The sequence below is a fragment of the Vombatus ursinus genome, unplaced genomic scaffold (assembly GCF_900497805.2).
Source record: "Vombatus ursinus unplaced genomic scaffold, bare-nosed wombat genome assembly UNPS02014807.1, whole genome shotgun sequence".
Taxonomy (NCBI): Eukaryota; Metazoa; Chordata; class Mammalia; order Diprotodontia; family Vombatidae; genus Vombatus; species Vombatus ursinus.
The window spans coordinates 6,112,172-6,127,935 of NW_020954585.1; the positions used below are offsets into that span (position 1 = coordinate 6,112,172).

A 15,764-nucleotide genomic window follows, 5' to 3' on the forward strand; every position below is an offset into this window, starting at 1 on the left:
TCTTGCCTGATCTTAGGTTTCTTCTGTTTTTATTTTGGGTGCATATAGGCAGTTCCTGGTCAATAGTGGAACCACCAGTGCCTGAAAATGGAATCATGCACATCTCTGTTGGTGTCAACGTGGTCTGGGCAGTCACTAAAGACAGAAAAGTAAGAGTTGGAGGGTATCTGAAGACTAGATTTTGCTCCCTTTTGTGATATTAATATATTATTACTTTTCATTGATTTTATGACTCCATTCTTGACATAGAATAAAGTAGACAGCCAAATAACTTGTATTGTCTGTTGAAATTGTAATTTCTGGGGCATGTGATAACTACCCAGAAGTACTGTGCAGCCTTCTGAATTGTAGCATGACTTCTGACCTCTTACTTAACATGTTTGACTCGTGACTGTAGAACCTTTTCCCCATGCCCAGAGATGCCAAGATGAGAAACAACTGTAGCACAAATGATAGAGACCATTTGATTTAATATAAAAATGAGCCTTCAATTAATTAGAACTTCCTGAAGATGCATCGGGGTCAGGCTCCTCTGTTTCATCCATATTTTCTTCTAGTTTCAGATACTGAAAATTCATGTTTAAAGTCATGACTCTGGAGGTCAGTCAAGAGCCACAGCTTCATAGCAAAGATGCCATTATGTTCCCTCTTTGCCACTTCCTGAGAACCGAAAGTAGACTAAAGGCATTTTAGAAAGCCTTTCTGCAGAAAAGATGAATGTCTTACCCTTCAGCCAACCAGAGAATTAAATTAACCAGAACACCCAAGCATTCTGGCTAATTGAGGTTTTTCTGTATTCTGTGATATGCCTAAGTGTTTATGAGCTCCAACAGAATTTAAAAATAGATAATGGGCTCTGACCTTGGGTTACTCTCTAGATTTGATAGACAGAGGAGACACCATCAAAGGGAAAAGGGCAATCACCGCCCTGGCTGGTGATGGAATGAGCATCCTCCCTCTTTCATGCCTATTGGTAATGCCTGCTGTGAAAGGGCACAGCTGTCAGTAGGCCAGTTACTGGCACTGGAATCAGGCTGGAATACCAGCTAACACTGGCCCTAGGTCATTGCATGAGTTCTTTAACCTCTGAACTTCAGGCTTTCTGGTTGTAAAATGAACCCAGTAATATTTATATCTGTAACAAGAATGCTGCAAAGATAAGTGAGATCAGGCATCTCAGAGCTCTTGGAGAGGAAAGATCTTATAGCAACAACATGTATTTGGGAAGTACCTACTCAAACACTAAGCCTCTGTTAGCTTCAGTTTCCTCATCTATAAAATGGGTGTAACAATAGCACCTACATCACTGGGTGGTTGTGAGGTTCAAATGAGATAATATCTGTAAAGTACTTTTCACACCTTAAAGTCAAAAATAGCTGCCATTACTGTTGTTGTTATTATGTGCCAGGCACAGTGCTAGGGATACAAAGATAAAAATGAAAACATTCCTGTCCCCAAGAAGCTTAAATTCTACTGGAGGAAAATAACCTGTAAAAAAACACAAAATAGACAAAGTAATTTTGAGGAAGGATTTGAAATCAAGAAAGACTTTATGTAGAATGTGGCCCTTGAGCTGTGCCTTGAAGGGAAGTAGGAATTCCAAGAGGAAGTGGTGAATAGGGGAGGCGTTCTAGGTTTGGCTGGGGTGAGGGGGGAGAAGGAAGAGCACAGCAAGTTTAGCTGGAACATAGTACATGAAGGGGAGTAAAGAAGGACAAATGTGGAAAAATAGGATATAGCCAGATTATGAGGAGCTCTAAATGCCAAACAGAAGAGTTAACATTTTTATCCTAGAGATAATAGGGAGCCACAGAAGTTTCCTGAGCAGGGGAACAACATGGACAGATTGGTGCTTTAGAAAGATGAATTTGGCACCTGTTTGGAGAGATAGATTAGAGAGGGAGGAGGCTAGAGGCAGGGCAGCCTGTTAGGAAAGTTTAAAAAAAGAATGTAAATTATCAGTAGTGACTCAATCACCCCTTCTACTGGAGAGTAAATGTACTAATATATTTTTAAAAATTTAGAGACGTCTCCACCCCAAATGTTCATGTAGACTATTTGTGCCTGACCTGTGGTGGAGCCTTCTGAGCTCATATTGGTCTGATCAGCCGAAGTCAGACACACTGTCCTTTAACAACAACATAGTGATATCATTTTGGTCCTCTTTGAGAATGGACAACAACCAACCAACCAATCAAGTGCACCAATATATTTTTAAAAATAATAAGAATCGGGGCAGCTAGGAGGCAGTGGATAGAGCACCAGCCCTAGAGTCAGGAAGACCCGAGTTCAAATCTGGTCTCAGACCAGAACCTTGACACTTACTAGCTGTGTGACCGTGGGCAAGTCACTTAACCCCAATTGCCCAAAAAATAAAAAAAAAATAAAAATAATAAGAATCCATGTTATCAGTCTTGGCTCAGCCAGCCTGTCTATTGGAGAGTTAATGTTTTTTTCCCCTTGTAGTACCTTTAATGATTCTCTGGTAAACAAATGCTCAGCTATTCTAGAAATGGGGTAAGGTAATGAGAGTTTACATTCATCTTTCACCGTATGGTTACAAAGCACATGGTAGACATTCTCATCTGATCTTCACAACAACCCTTTGATGCAAGTAGTGCAAATATTATCATTTTAGAGAGGCCTTGCCAGCTGCTGTGCAGTTAGTAAGTGTCAGGAAGAGGACAATATGGGAGCTCTGGGGGGAGTGAGCTCCCCCTGCCGACGCCCTCCTCTGAAACTCAAATTGGGGAGAGTTGCCTGGAGGACACTGAGAGGTTAAACAATTTGTCCAGGGTCTTCCAGCCAGTTTGGGTCAGAGGCAGGACTTAAGTCCAGGTTTTGCTGGCTTTGAGGCCGGCTCTCAATCTGCTTCACCATGCTTTTTGTCATGCCAGTGAAAATTGCAGCCTTTTTTTTTTTAAATGACTTCTTGGACTGATTTGTGGTGAAACACAATTAATTTACCTTTCCTGTGACTTTGGAAGAATGTATTTTTTTTCCTTTGTCTTCACCAGGTCTGGTTCAGAAGAGGTGTCAACTCTCACAATCCCTGTGGCACCAGCTGGATTGAGATGGTTGGAGAAATGATGATGGTAAACGTAGGGTTAAATGACCAGGTAAGACTGCAGAATATGTTGGGAACATCTAGATCCTTGGGTGTTTGAGTCAGTGTACAGAGCAGCAGCAATTGTCTTACCATGAGAACACCTGGGATAAATATAGCAGTAATGACTACCAGGTGAGGCAGCCTTCTTAGAGAAGATCAGGAGGATTGCCAAGATTCCAGGCCACTGGACAGGATTCTTAAGGCCTCAGGCCATTGATTTTCCCCCTCCCCTCCTCTGGGAAAAAGTACGCCAGCAGAGTTGGCTTGCCCTTAGGCTCCTGGGCATATGCCCAATTACCCTCTAGAAGAGGCCACACTGTGTAGACTCAGAGACACACAGATGAGTTGGATTAGTTTTAGCCAGAGATGGTACTGTTTTTGTTCATCATAGAAAGATATTGAATGTATTGTGTATTTTTAGTGTTGGTTAATAGGAAAAAAGGTGCTTTCCTAGGTAATGAAAAAGAGGTCATGTAAAAGTTCTGACCAAGCTGATTTCTTTAAATCTGACTAAATTATGGTTTCTTGAAAATGTTATGCAGAGTACAGAGACATTGTTATCATCTATACCCTCTGCTCAGGGTAGGGAAGCATTGTTGGAATTTATGAAAAGTCTGAACTTACGAATATATTTTTAAAAATGTACTTTGTTACTTTCTTAAACATTTGTCATCTTTGGTAAACATAGTTGTAACACCGCTAACCTACGGTTAGCAGGACAAGGACTTGGTGTATTTTCTAATATGATGATGTATTTATACTGATTTATCTATACATTCTCAAACATAGACTTCCTCCACTTTGTTAGCTGTATATGTCTTTCAGGGTTAGGTGTTTAATGCTGTGTCCATGGAAGAGAGATTGAGTCTATAAGCCCATCATGCTCTGTCCAAGTGAGCAGAATAGCCACTGACTTAGGTCCGTAGAGTAAAATTCATCCAACTGCTTATATAATATCTTCTTCTATTTAGCTTCTACTTAGCTTACTTGAATGTAGAGATGAAACTCATAATTATTAACTGCATGCATACATGGACCTCATAATCATTGAGCATTTATTAAGCACCTGCTGTCTTCCAGACACTATGCTAAGCACAGGCAATACAAAGAAAAGCAAAAAACAAACAGAAACCGGTCCCTGATTTCAAGTAGCTCAAAATTTAATGGGGCAGACAACATGCAAACGGCTATGTACAAACAGAGTATATACAAGGTTAGTTAGAGATAATCTCAGAGAGAAGGCACTAAGATTAAGGAAGCCTGGGAAAGGCTTCTTATAAAAGGTAGGACCTTCGCTAAGCTCTGAAAGAAGCCATGGAAGCTAGGAGGCAGAGACGAGGTAGGAGAGAGTTCCCAGCTTGGGGGATAGCCAGTGAAAATGCTCAGATTTGGGAGATGGATTATTATGTTTGAGGAACAGCAAGAAGACGAGTATCACTGGATTAAAGAGTGTGTTGGGGTCATCTGATGCCACAAACATGAATCCCTCTCCTCTGTCCCCAACATGAGGTCATCTAGCTTCCCCTTCAGGACCTTCAGTGATGGAGACCACTTTACCTCCTGAGGCAGTTCATTGCACTATTGGATAGTTCTGCTTGTTAAAAAACTTTTCTTAAGTCTAAATTGGCTTCTCTGCAGTTTCTACCTATTACTTCTTGACCTGGGGCCAAATAGGAAAAATCTAATCCCTCTTTCCCCTAAAAAGCTCTTGAAATATGTGAAAACAGCTATCCTATTTCTGTTTCCTCTCTCCATGCCTTTTCTTCTTCCAGCCTAAACACCCCCATTCATTCTACCAGCCTTCATATACCACAGTCTCTTGTCTGATTCTGATGATTACTAGCTGTGTGGCCGTGTAACTTTGGGAAAGTCACTCATCTTCTCAGGGCTGCCAAGTAACTAAGACCAATTACCGAGCAGGTTCTGTTCTGTATTGGTAGAAGGAGTTTGGTCACCAGAAGTACCTTATGCTAATAAAATCACAAGTCCACTCCACAATCCCCCAAATACTTCTTTCTTTCTTTCATCTGAATAGAAACCCTCTTGGGTCTACTCTACTCCATCTTCCACTCAGTTGTCAGAATGATCCTCCTAAAACACAGGCCTGAAAATGTCACCTCCTTCTTCAGTAAATTCCAGTGGCTCTTTTATCTCAAAGATCAAATATAAGTCTTCTGTTTGGTTTTTAAAGCCTTTCATAACCTGGCCCCCTCCCAGCCTTTCCCTTCCTCTTCCTCCTTACTCCCTTCCATGTACCAGAAACAGCCATAACATTGACTGCTTCCTTGCTGTTCCTTGTATAAGACATTCCACTTCCCAACTCTGCATTTTTACTGGTTATCCTGTGCTTGACTCTTTCCCTCTTCATCTCCAGCTTCTTGCTTTCCTTAAGTCCTACCTTCTGCAAGAAACTTTCCAAGTCCCCCCTAACACTAGCACCTTCCCTCTGAGATCATCTCTAGTGTATGCTGCGTTTATCTTATTTGTACATAGTACAAACTTGTACATTTGTACATGTTTTCTTCTCTATTAGACTTTGTACCTCCTGGAGAGTAGGGACTCTTGTTTGCCTTTCTTTGTATCCTCAGTGCCTAGTACATATTGTTGTCATTCAGGTGTGTCCAACTATTAGTGACCCTGTGTACCATAGCACACCAGTACTGTCCGTGGAGTTTTCTTGGCAGAGATACTGGAGTGGTTTGCCATTTCCTTCTCCAGTGGATTAAGACACAGAAGATAAGTGACTTGCCCAGGGTCTCACAGCTAGTAAGTGTCCAAGGCCAGATTTAAACTTAGTGGGGCAGCTAGGTGGCACAGTGGATAGAGCACCGGCCCTGGATTCAGGAGGACCTGAGTTCAAATCCGGCCCCAGACACATAACACTTAACTGGCTGTGTGACTGGGCAAGTCACTTAACCCCCATTGCCCAAAAAAAAAAAAGGTCCCCCCAGATTTAAACTTAGGTCTTAATTCTATCCACTAAGCCACCTAGCTGCTAGAATTCCCAGTGCCTGACACATACTATGTGTTTAATAAATGCTTATTGATTTGACTCCAGATATCTTGTTTCCTCCTTGTTTTAGGTTTGGGGAATTGGATGTGATGATCGAGCAGTTTATTTCCGACAAGGTGTTACACCAAGTGAGCTTAGTGGAAAAACATGGAAAGCCATCATTGCAAACAGAGAGAATGACCGATCTCACACTGGCAGCTCATCCAGCCTCCTTAGGTAATCTGTGTGTGTGTGTGTGTGTGTGTGTATGTGTCTGTCTGTCTGTCTGTCTGTGTCTGTGTCTGTGTCTGTGTGTCTTTGTGTGTCTGTGTCTGTATGTATCTGTGTCTGTGTGTCTTTGTGTGTCTGTGTCTCTGTGTGTCTGTATGTCTGTGTGTGTGTGTCTGTGTCTGTGTCTGTGTCTGTGTGTCTTTGTGTGTCTGTGTGTCTGCAGTAAAAATGGGTTCTGGAGAATGGTAAGGATGTGGTAGATACTTTCCAGTTTAAGAAGGAGGCCTATTCTTCTTAGAAGGATGTTGGACCTGAGTTCAAATCTGGCCTCAGACCGAACACTTGACACTTACTAGCTCTATGACCCTGGGCAAGTCACTTAACCCCAATTGCCTAAAAGAAAGGGATGTTAAGGTTCCAATATTTGAAAAGCATTAGCTGGCCCTCTGAGGGCTTCAGAGGAAGGAATTAACAGGGTCCTTGTCTTCAAGGAATTTATAGTCTTGGGGAAGAGCAGGATACATCCTCATGAAAAAGATTCAAAATAAATCCCCAGATAAACATGAAATAAAGTGCAAAATGTTTGTCGTGTTCTGAGGGAATGTAGCAGTCCCTCGTCTGGTCCTCCTGCCTCCAGACTCTCCCCCTTTCACTGCCTCACAAGCATCACTGCCAGTCCAGCCCTCCCAAAACACTGTTTTATCATGGTATTCCCCTGCTTCTGAATCAGCAGTGGTTCCCTGTTGCCCATTGTATCAAGTCCAGACTCTTCTGCCTAGTTTCCAGGCTCTCCATAATCTATCGCAACTTATCTATACCAACTTATCTTCTCCTGCTCCTCAGCACTCACTGTTTATTCCAAGTCAGACAGGTTTCCTCATTCTCAGACAGGTCATGCTCATTCCCACATCTCTGCTTTTCCTCATACTGTTTCTCCATTCCTGGAGGGCCTTTTAACTCCCATCTAAATCCTTTCCATCCTTCCAGGCTCCGTACAAACACTGCATCTTCCATGAAGCCCCCAGCTTCTCCAGCCACATCTGGTCTCACCCTTCTCTGAAAGCACTTTGAGTTAGAACCACATAGTGAAGCATTCATTTCATTTCTGTTGGTCTTGTCCCCCAGGTGATAAACTCCTTGTGAGCAGGGACCATGTTCTGTTCTTCTTTTATCCCCCACAGGCTTTAGCATAGTCTTGGGTACTGAGTCAGTGCTGGTAGGTTGGAGTTAGGTGGCATAACCACAGAAGGATTCATGGGAGGGGTAGTTTTGAGCAGGGTTTGAAGGAAGGGGAAAAACATAGATTGGAGGAAAGAAGAGTACGAGTGAGATCCAGGTGCCAAGAAAGCTATCGTAGGATCAGAATGCAAGAGACAAAAAGGACCTTAGCGGTCCAACCTTGTTGTCTAGGTGAGTATACTGAGGCACACGGTGGTTGAGTGACTTATTTGAGACCACACAGCTGGTAGGGGGCAGAGATGAGAGTCAAAGTCAAAGCCAGGTCTGCTGGCTCAGTGACTGAGTGAGAGGATAACACTTGGTATTCCTCTCTGAGCAGAGTTGTACTGGTTCCATCAGCCTGAGACACCCTTCCTCCACAGAGTGAGGGAAAGATGAATGTCCCAGATTTCCCCATGTTCCGGCCCTGACTATTCTTCAGTTCACCCAGTAGGAATCCTTCTTCTTAACAACCTGTTAGGACAAGGTTTGCGGGAACTGAGTTATTCAGGTTATTTGATGTGTGTATAAACAATAGCTTGGTTGTGTTTTTATCCCCAGTGCTGGCTGTTTCTTTGGTGACGAAGTGAGAGGCAGTGGTGACTCCTTGGCTCCAAGTGACACTGATACTTCCTCTGAGGCTGACAGGCCAGGGCTGGTGTCTGAGTATGAGCTATCTTCAGGCAGCAGCAGGCCCTGCCCCGAGAGCTCTGCCGTGGGCTCGGGGGCTCTGGGGGACTCCAGTGAAGAGGAGGCAGCCTTATCTGTGAACCGAGAGGAGAAAGCTCAGGTCACCGCTCCATCTCCCAGGCCAGATCCTGCTCCGGCTGAGCTCCCCTGGACTAACATTGACCTGAAGGAAACTCGGAAAACCTCTGCCCACTCTGCAGCCTGCTACGCGGAGACCACCAGCCTCTCTTCTCTGGGGCTCTTTCCTATGGGTTTGGAGGAGGGCTATGGAGCTGATGATCACCCACTGTGGGCCTGGGTGTCTGGAGGAGGCTGCACAGTGGAGACCCATACAGTCCTGAAGTGGTTCACTGTTCAGTCAGGTATTCACCTTCTTGGACTGGGGTAGGGTTAAGAGTTGGTGAGATCTGACTCGACATAAGCACAGGCATGACCACAGAAGAAATAAAGGCTGGGATGAGCTGAGGCAGGCCAGGCAATGTGTGGGGATCCTAGAGCTGAAAGTGACCTCAGAGATAATCAAGTCCAACCCTCTCATTTTACAAACGATGAAACTGAGGCGCAAGGAAATGAAGCCACATAAGATTCATAGATTAGAGCTACAGTAGACCTTAGAGGTCATCAAATACAGCCCTCTCATTTTATATGAGATAATTGAGGCCTAAGTTACTTATCCAGAATCACTTAGCTGGTATCTGGGGCAGGACTTGAACTGATGTCTTTCAGGTGGGCAAAAAAAGGACAGATGGCATCAGTTCTAAAAACAGACTGGTGTTTGCTGGCAGGGAAGCGAGGGATCTTCCAGCTGTGGTGTGGAGCTGTAAATGTACTGGTTGAAACATCTGTAGTGTTGACTCACCTTAAGGGTTCTCCATTTCCATTTGGGGAACGTTTTAGAAACCAAGATTTGGGATCTGCTGTTCAGTTCAGGTACCTTATCATGGGATCTCTGAGGCAGGGGCCTCAGAGCAAACTGTCCAGCTAACCCCAGGTGTCCCCTGTGTTTATTAGACAAGGGGAAAGGCATTTGAGGAGAGGGCCCTAAAATTCTTGAATGGGGTGCCATTGGCCTGGGTGACATATAGCTTTTTGAGACTGGCTAACTGGATTTTTGGGGCATTATTTCTGTAGAACTCTCCACAGGGCATTTCTCCCCACCCCCTTTCCTGGCTGAGACAGCAGATTACACGTAAAACAGATGCTATATAACTTGAGGAATGTCCTTTTGGATTCCTCTTCCCCAGGAGCCAGAAATGTGGCTTTGTAATCAGGTGTTGCATGACAAAACTCTGGGTAGCGTCAGGTGGTGGGTGACCAGGACTGTAGGGACAAACAGATTCTCTTTTCTGCCATGACGTTTAGCCATTCTTACCAATCTCACGAATCCTGCTCTGAGTATTGTTCTTCATCCTCAAGGAATCCTTATACTGGAACTTGATTCGTTGCAGATATTAACTCTTGTGCCTTCCCTGCTCCCTCCCCCACTTCTTATTAACTTTTAAAATAGGGTATGAAGATTGACCTGCCACTGTCAGAGCCCTGAGATGTTTGCCCAGTGGTGGGGACCAGTTGCACAGAAGCATTCATACTCTTTCTCCCAGACCCCCTTGTGACCAGCAGCACACACCTGCAAAATGGTAGGCCAAGGTTACAGGTGCAGTCCATGGCCACCAACATGAAACAGTAAACAGATCATAAATGGTTCATATCAGCATTGCACCTGTGGCTTTGGATCTGTTGGCACTCTTCCCTAGCCAACTGTGCTAACTAGCTTTTTATCTAATTTCCTGGAGCTTAAGTGTGGGTATGGATTTTAGAAACTCGCTCCCAGGTAATGAATTCAAGATGCAGAATTAGATATACATTTTTGGATATGGACAATTTGGGAACTTGTTTTACTCAACTATGCACATTTTTTAAGAGAGCTTTATTTTTTTGTTTTTTTGGGTTTTTTTGAGGTAAGGTGAGAGGGAGAGAAAGTGAATACTTGTTAATTGACAAATAAAGTACCATGAAAAAAGAAACCAGCTCCCACAGCATTGGGTAGCAAAAATTGTCTGAGGTCCTTTCCTCTCTTTCCTGCTCTTCCCCAACTCCTCCCCCCCAACCCCAATCTAATCTCACTCTTTTGATCAGGTTAGTTTATTTTCCTCCCAGGTTAAGAGAAAAGCATTAACCGTGAATGCATTCCTTTCCAAGACAGTATGAAATATTAGAAAGAGTTCTGCCTCTAGAGTCATAGGACTTGAGTTCAAATCTTACCTCTCATGATTGCTACCTATGTGACCTTAACTTTCTTGGGCCTCAGTTTTTGTGTCTTTAAAACGAGTGGGTTGGACTAGATGTGAACTCTAAAGTCCTTCCCACCTCCAGAGCTTTGGTGCAGTGATGCAATTAGAACTTACCCATCAAGTAATGGTTTTGGACAAGTAAAGAAGAGTGGTTTTGTTTGTTTTTCTATTTTTTTGATTCTTGAGAAAAACAAAGCCTCGTTTTAAAAAAGGGGGGGGGGTTGGGGATGCCTTTGTTTGCCACCCTTCTTTGTATAGGCTTGACACCTGTCTTCTGAGCCAAGCTGCTTACCCTTGACATGACCATCATGTCTCTCTGACTTTCAGGTCTCTCCACCTCCATGCAGACGCTCTCCTTGTCTATCACTCCGGCCCAGACGGCAGCGTGGCGAAAGCAGATTTTCCAGCAGCTCACGGAAAGGACCAAGCGAGAACTAGAGAATTTCAGACACTATGAGCAGGCTGTCGAGCAGGTGAGCGGATACTTCTTGACCCTTCTAACCAGTTAATACCACTGTTGCTTTTTCACTGTCGGAAAAACAAAATTTGTACCAGTGTCACTGAGCCTTGAATTTTAAGTTGTTGGTGGCAGTGTGGAGTCTCTGGGCCAACAGATTGATCAGTCGCTTGAAGCCTTGTCCTGACTCTGGACCCAGAAATACCTGGAAACCAGCCCCTGCTCAATCAGCCCTTTGTTGGCCTAAATGCTAAGCTAAGGGGAAATGAACATTTTCTAATAATAATAACGAGTAGTGATGATTACATTATGCTTTAAGGCATCCATGGACTAGTGGATGGAGAACTGACCTTGGAGCTAAGAAGCTCTGAGTTTGAGTCCTGCCCCTGATCCTTTCTGGCTGTTTGACCCCAGACAAGTCTCTAAACCTGTCAGTACTCTGGGCAGCTCTGAAAACTTTAAATTGCAGAATATGGGTCCATTTGCAGTGGTAAAGGGAATTTCTTTACCTGAGAGTTCCCTAGGTCCACTTCCTGTCCCTGCTCTGCTTACAGAACACTTTCCTCACAGTGCCTTTTCAATATAGATATTATAATTTATAGTTTATAGACAGAGAGGTCAAGGTTTCCGTGGTAATCCAGTGAGTAAATGACAAAACCAGAAACTCCTGGGTCCTGTGTTCCCCTACAACAGGCTGCCTCCTGTTGTAGAGAGCTCTGCCCAGAGAATGATCCCTTCTCCACTGATGACCTACCACCTGACCTGAGGCCTGATTAGGCCCTCTGTGCCCTGGGTTCTTCCAGAGCTTGCTTCTTCCTGTTTTATAGAGATGGAACAAAGAGAAGTGAGGGGTAAGAAAGCACATGGGGCTCTTAAGGGACTTTAAAAGGTATTGCCCAACTCTCAAAAGGAACGAACACGTGCTTCACACATGGGCTGTGGGGTCTCTTTCAGAAGGCATCTGTCTAGGTCTGCGTAAGGCTCCTTAGGCTTTTCGGGTTTTTGCCACTAACCCTGCTTTGTATTTACACTCTCTGGGTGCCTCTTGCAGTCGGTGTGGGTGAAGACTGGCACACTGCAGTGGTGGGCAGACTGGAAGCCCCACAAGTGGATCGATGTCCGGGTAGCGTTGGAGCAGTTCACTGGGAATGATGGGACTCGAGACAGCATCCTTTTCATTTACTACATGTTCCATGAGGAAAAGAAGGTGCTGTAGCAGATGGCAAGGGAGAGGAAGGGAGTGGGGACCAGGGCAAGCCCTGGAGGGGACACAAAGGAAGCTGGAATGAAAGTAAGGGGGTTAGGCTGCCCTCGGCAAACCTATTTTGGGAAGAAAGTATCCAAAGGAATCCTAGTCTGAGATTTTGAAATACAAATACCATAGCCGTAGGAATTCCTAGGAGCAAAATTTGTTATCAGAAAGGCTTTTATTAAATTTAACTGTGTATGTTTATTTGAGAAGGTAGAGTGATAGAAAAGAGTGATGTCAAACTCAAATAGAAAGACGTCCCTGCAACTAGTATATTGACTTGGAAAACCACAAATTAAGATTATCTATGTTGTTATTTTTTATTTATTTTGTTTAACGTTTCCCAGTTGCATTTTTAATTTGGTTCCTGCCCTGGCTCTAGAGTTTTGCAGTCTGTAGCCATGAGTTTGACACCTCTGGTGTAGAGGATAGAGATGGCCTGGTCATCAAGAAGATTTGGGTTCTAGCTCCATTTTTGCCACATACTAGCTGTGTGAATCTGGGCAAATTACTTTACCTTAAAGTGCCCCAGGCACCTCTCTAAGACTAGATATTGCAGAGAAGGCTGTGGTCTGCATTGGTAAAGAAAGAAATACTTTCCTGGTTGTTTCTTACACCAGTGGAATTATAGAGTTGTTTTTAAAAGAAGTTACATTGCACGTCTGGCTTAAAAAAATGTTAACTACCTAATTGTAACATTTTTTTGAGTGCAAAGCCTTAGTTCCTATGCTCTGGGAGCTTCCCACCTCCCAACAGGTACCTGCTGGCTCTAAGTGGCAGGTGTGGGTCATATTGTTCAGGATGCTAGTACTGATTAAGAGGCCAGGCACTAACTGATAGCCAAGGTGTTGGTTCTGAGACCCTGTCCTCACCCTGAGATCTGAGTTTCATTGGGTGACTTAGATTAGCCACATATATGGCACTATTGTTGTAGTAGTTGTTGTTTTAACAACTTTAATAGACAAGATAAGAATGTGGAGAGCACAGGCTCTAGCTGCTTTCCTGGCTTGTCCCTCTCCAAAAGAAGAGTGTTGGTAAGGAAGGGAACACAACTGAGTAATAAGAGGTCTGATTCTGCTGCTGAATGAACTAAAAGCTTTAACAGTTGCTATTCTCCTTGAGCTTATGTCCTCATGGGGGAGGATTATGCATGTAGGAGAACTGTGCACAGGTAATAGAGTCCTGAACTGACCTGAATTTCACTAAGATGGTGAATGGAACACTAGAGCAGTCCATTAAGACACTCTTTCCAGGGGCCAGAGGTGATTTGATTACAATTCTCAGAGAAGGAGGTAGAAGGTGGAAAGGGGAAGAAAAGAAGGGACATGTGGTGGTAGAGAAGAAAATGGTTAAGGTAAAGAGGAGGACGTATGGTCTGGGGGAATACAGAGCTAGGTGGCTTAGTTCCTCTCAGGCATGACCTTCTGTGATTAAGAATACTGGGTGAGGCACAGGTAGCATCTGTCCCTAAGTCCCCTTGATATTGACAAAAGGGTACAGATTGAACCCAAAGGAAGGAAACATTCATGGAAAGCTTATGGTTTTTTCCTGCCCTCTTTGAACAGTACATCCACATATTTCTCAATGAAGTGACGGTGCTGGTACCCGTACTAAATGAGGCCAAACATTCATTTGCCCTTTATACCCCAGAGAAAACCAAACAGAGGTGGCCCATCCGTCTCGCTGCTGCTACTGAGCAAGAAATGTATGATTGGGTGAGTGTTAAACCTCTTGGGCACATGATTTGGCCAAGGTGAATCTTTCAAGGTGAGGGTTTGAATGATCCATTTCCAGATTCACAAATCAGGATGGTAAATTCCCCCAAATACCAGGCTGCTATTAGGATGAATCTCCAGGGACAAGGGCCGTTCTTCCTTCCTTTCTTCCTCATAAAAATGTGCGAGTCACTCCCCATCACTCCCTGGAAATTGTCCTCTGGGATTCTTGTGAGTTTTCTTGCTACTCTTCTGGGTCAGTTACTTGCCATCTGTCTCATCTTCACAGCTTGCTCTACTCAGTACATCATGCTCCGAAAGCCGAAGGATCCAAGGCCGCCCTTCCCCCCAGGCCATCTGGTCTGTCACTTGCAAAGGAGACATTTTTGTGAGTGAGCCCAGTGCGGACCTGGAGGCACTCATGCATCCAATGCCATGTGACCAAATGTAAGCAATTCCCAGCAAACCTGCTCTCTGGTCCATATGTCAGAAGTGTCTGTTGTACCATCAGCTTAATGTATTGCTTTACCTCCTGGCTCCTGAAGGATAAGTACACCTGAGAGCTTCCTCCTGAGAGACCAAACCCTAGAGACTAATTTATTTACATTTTGATGTGTAAGTGGATGAATTAGAGCTGATTTCCCAGGAGGAAAGGTGGAGTGGGATATGTAATTCCTAAGGAAGGGGGAGTTTTAGGATCTGGTTTTGTGCTGTATGAGATCCCTAGGAAGAAATAAATGTCTGACAGGCAGCTTGTCTTTCTTCAGTGTCTTTCCACTAATCCTTTGGGACTTTGCCCTGCCTATATCCTTGATTCTTTTGTTTGTTTTGTTTTTGTTTTTCCAATTACCAAGCATTTATCTTCTCTTCCCACTTCCTCTCCTACCAGTTGAAAAAAAGAAAAAACAAAAACAAAAGCCACGTAAGATATATGCATAATCAAGCAAATAAATTCTCACATTGGTCATGTCAAAACATGTCTCATTCTGCACCTTGTGTCTGTCACCTATCAGGAGGTGGGTGACATTTTTCATCATTGCTCTCTAGAATAATTTTTATTCTGCGTCATTTCATGTAAATGTTAATAGGTTTCTCTGAAACCATCCTTTTCATCATTTCTTATGGCGCAGTGATGTTCCATTACATTCAAATGCTATAATTTGTTCAGCTGTTCTCCAAACAATGCCCATCCCTTCCCTTAGTTTACAGTTCTTTACCATTAGAAAAAGAACTGCTATCAATATTTTTGTATAGATGGATCCTTTCCTCTTTCTTTGATCTCTTGAGTGTACAGGCCTAGTAATGGTATCACTGTGTCAAAGGACATGCATAGTTAGTTTTGGGCATCATTCTAATTTGCTTTCCAGAAGAGCTGGCCCAATAATTCACCGTTTTCTTTCCCCATAGCCCCTCCAGCATTTGTCATTTTCCTTTTTGGTCAACTTTGCTAATCTAAGGGATATGAGGTGGAACCTAAGAATTGCTTTAATTTTCATTGCTCTGATTAGTTTAGGAACATTTTTTTTTTAATATGGCCATGGGTAGCTTGGATTTCCTCTTTTGAAAACTGTTTATTGATATCCTTTGACAGTTTATTAATCCAGGAATGGCTCTTGTTCTTATAATTTTGAATAAGTCCCTTATATATTTTGGAAATGAAATCTTTATCAGAGAAACTTGCTGTAAGAATTTTTTTCTGAGTTAACTGTTTTCCTTCTCATCATTGCTTCTTTTACCCTGTACTCATGTTTTAAAAAGAAAAAAATTAATTTGATATTGTTCAGCTGACAAAAATCCATCTTCTCTCCCTCC

At 43.4% G+C, this 15,764-nt stretch overlaps 1 protein-coding gene across 5 annotated transcripts in view; it reads left to right on the forward strand.

Moving 5' to 3' along the window:
* The window catches only part of TECPR1 (tectonin beta-propeller repeat containing 1), a 73,781-nt gene that overhangs the window by 25,192 nt on the left and 32,825 nt on the right, over positions 1-15,764 (forward strand). For all 5 annotated transcript variants that reach the window (XM_027874385.1, XM_027874387.1, XM_027874384.1 and 2 more), the window contains 8 exons: positions 49-149; positions 3,018-3,119; positions 6,193-6,338; positions 8,112-8,602; positions 10,859-11,004; positions 12,040-12,195; positions 13,803-13,952; positions 14,242-14,399. In XM_027874385.1, coding sequence (XP_027730186.1) covers positions 49-149; positions 3,018-3,119; positions 6,193-6,338; positions 8,112-8,602; positions 10,859-11,004; positions 12,040-12,195; positions 13,803-13,952; positions 14,242-14,399 — 1,450 coding nt within the window. The remainder of the gene's footprint in view (positions 1-48; positions 150-3,017; positions 3,120-6,192; positions 6,339-8,111; positions 8,603-10,858; positions 11,005-12,039; positions 12,196-13,802; positions 13,953-14,241; positions 14,400-15,764) is intronic.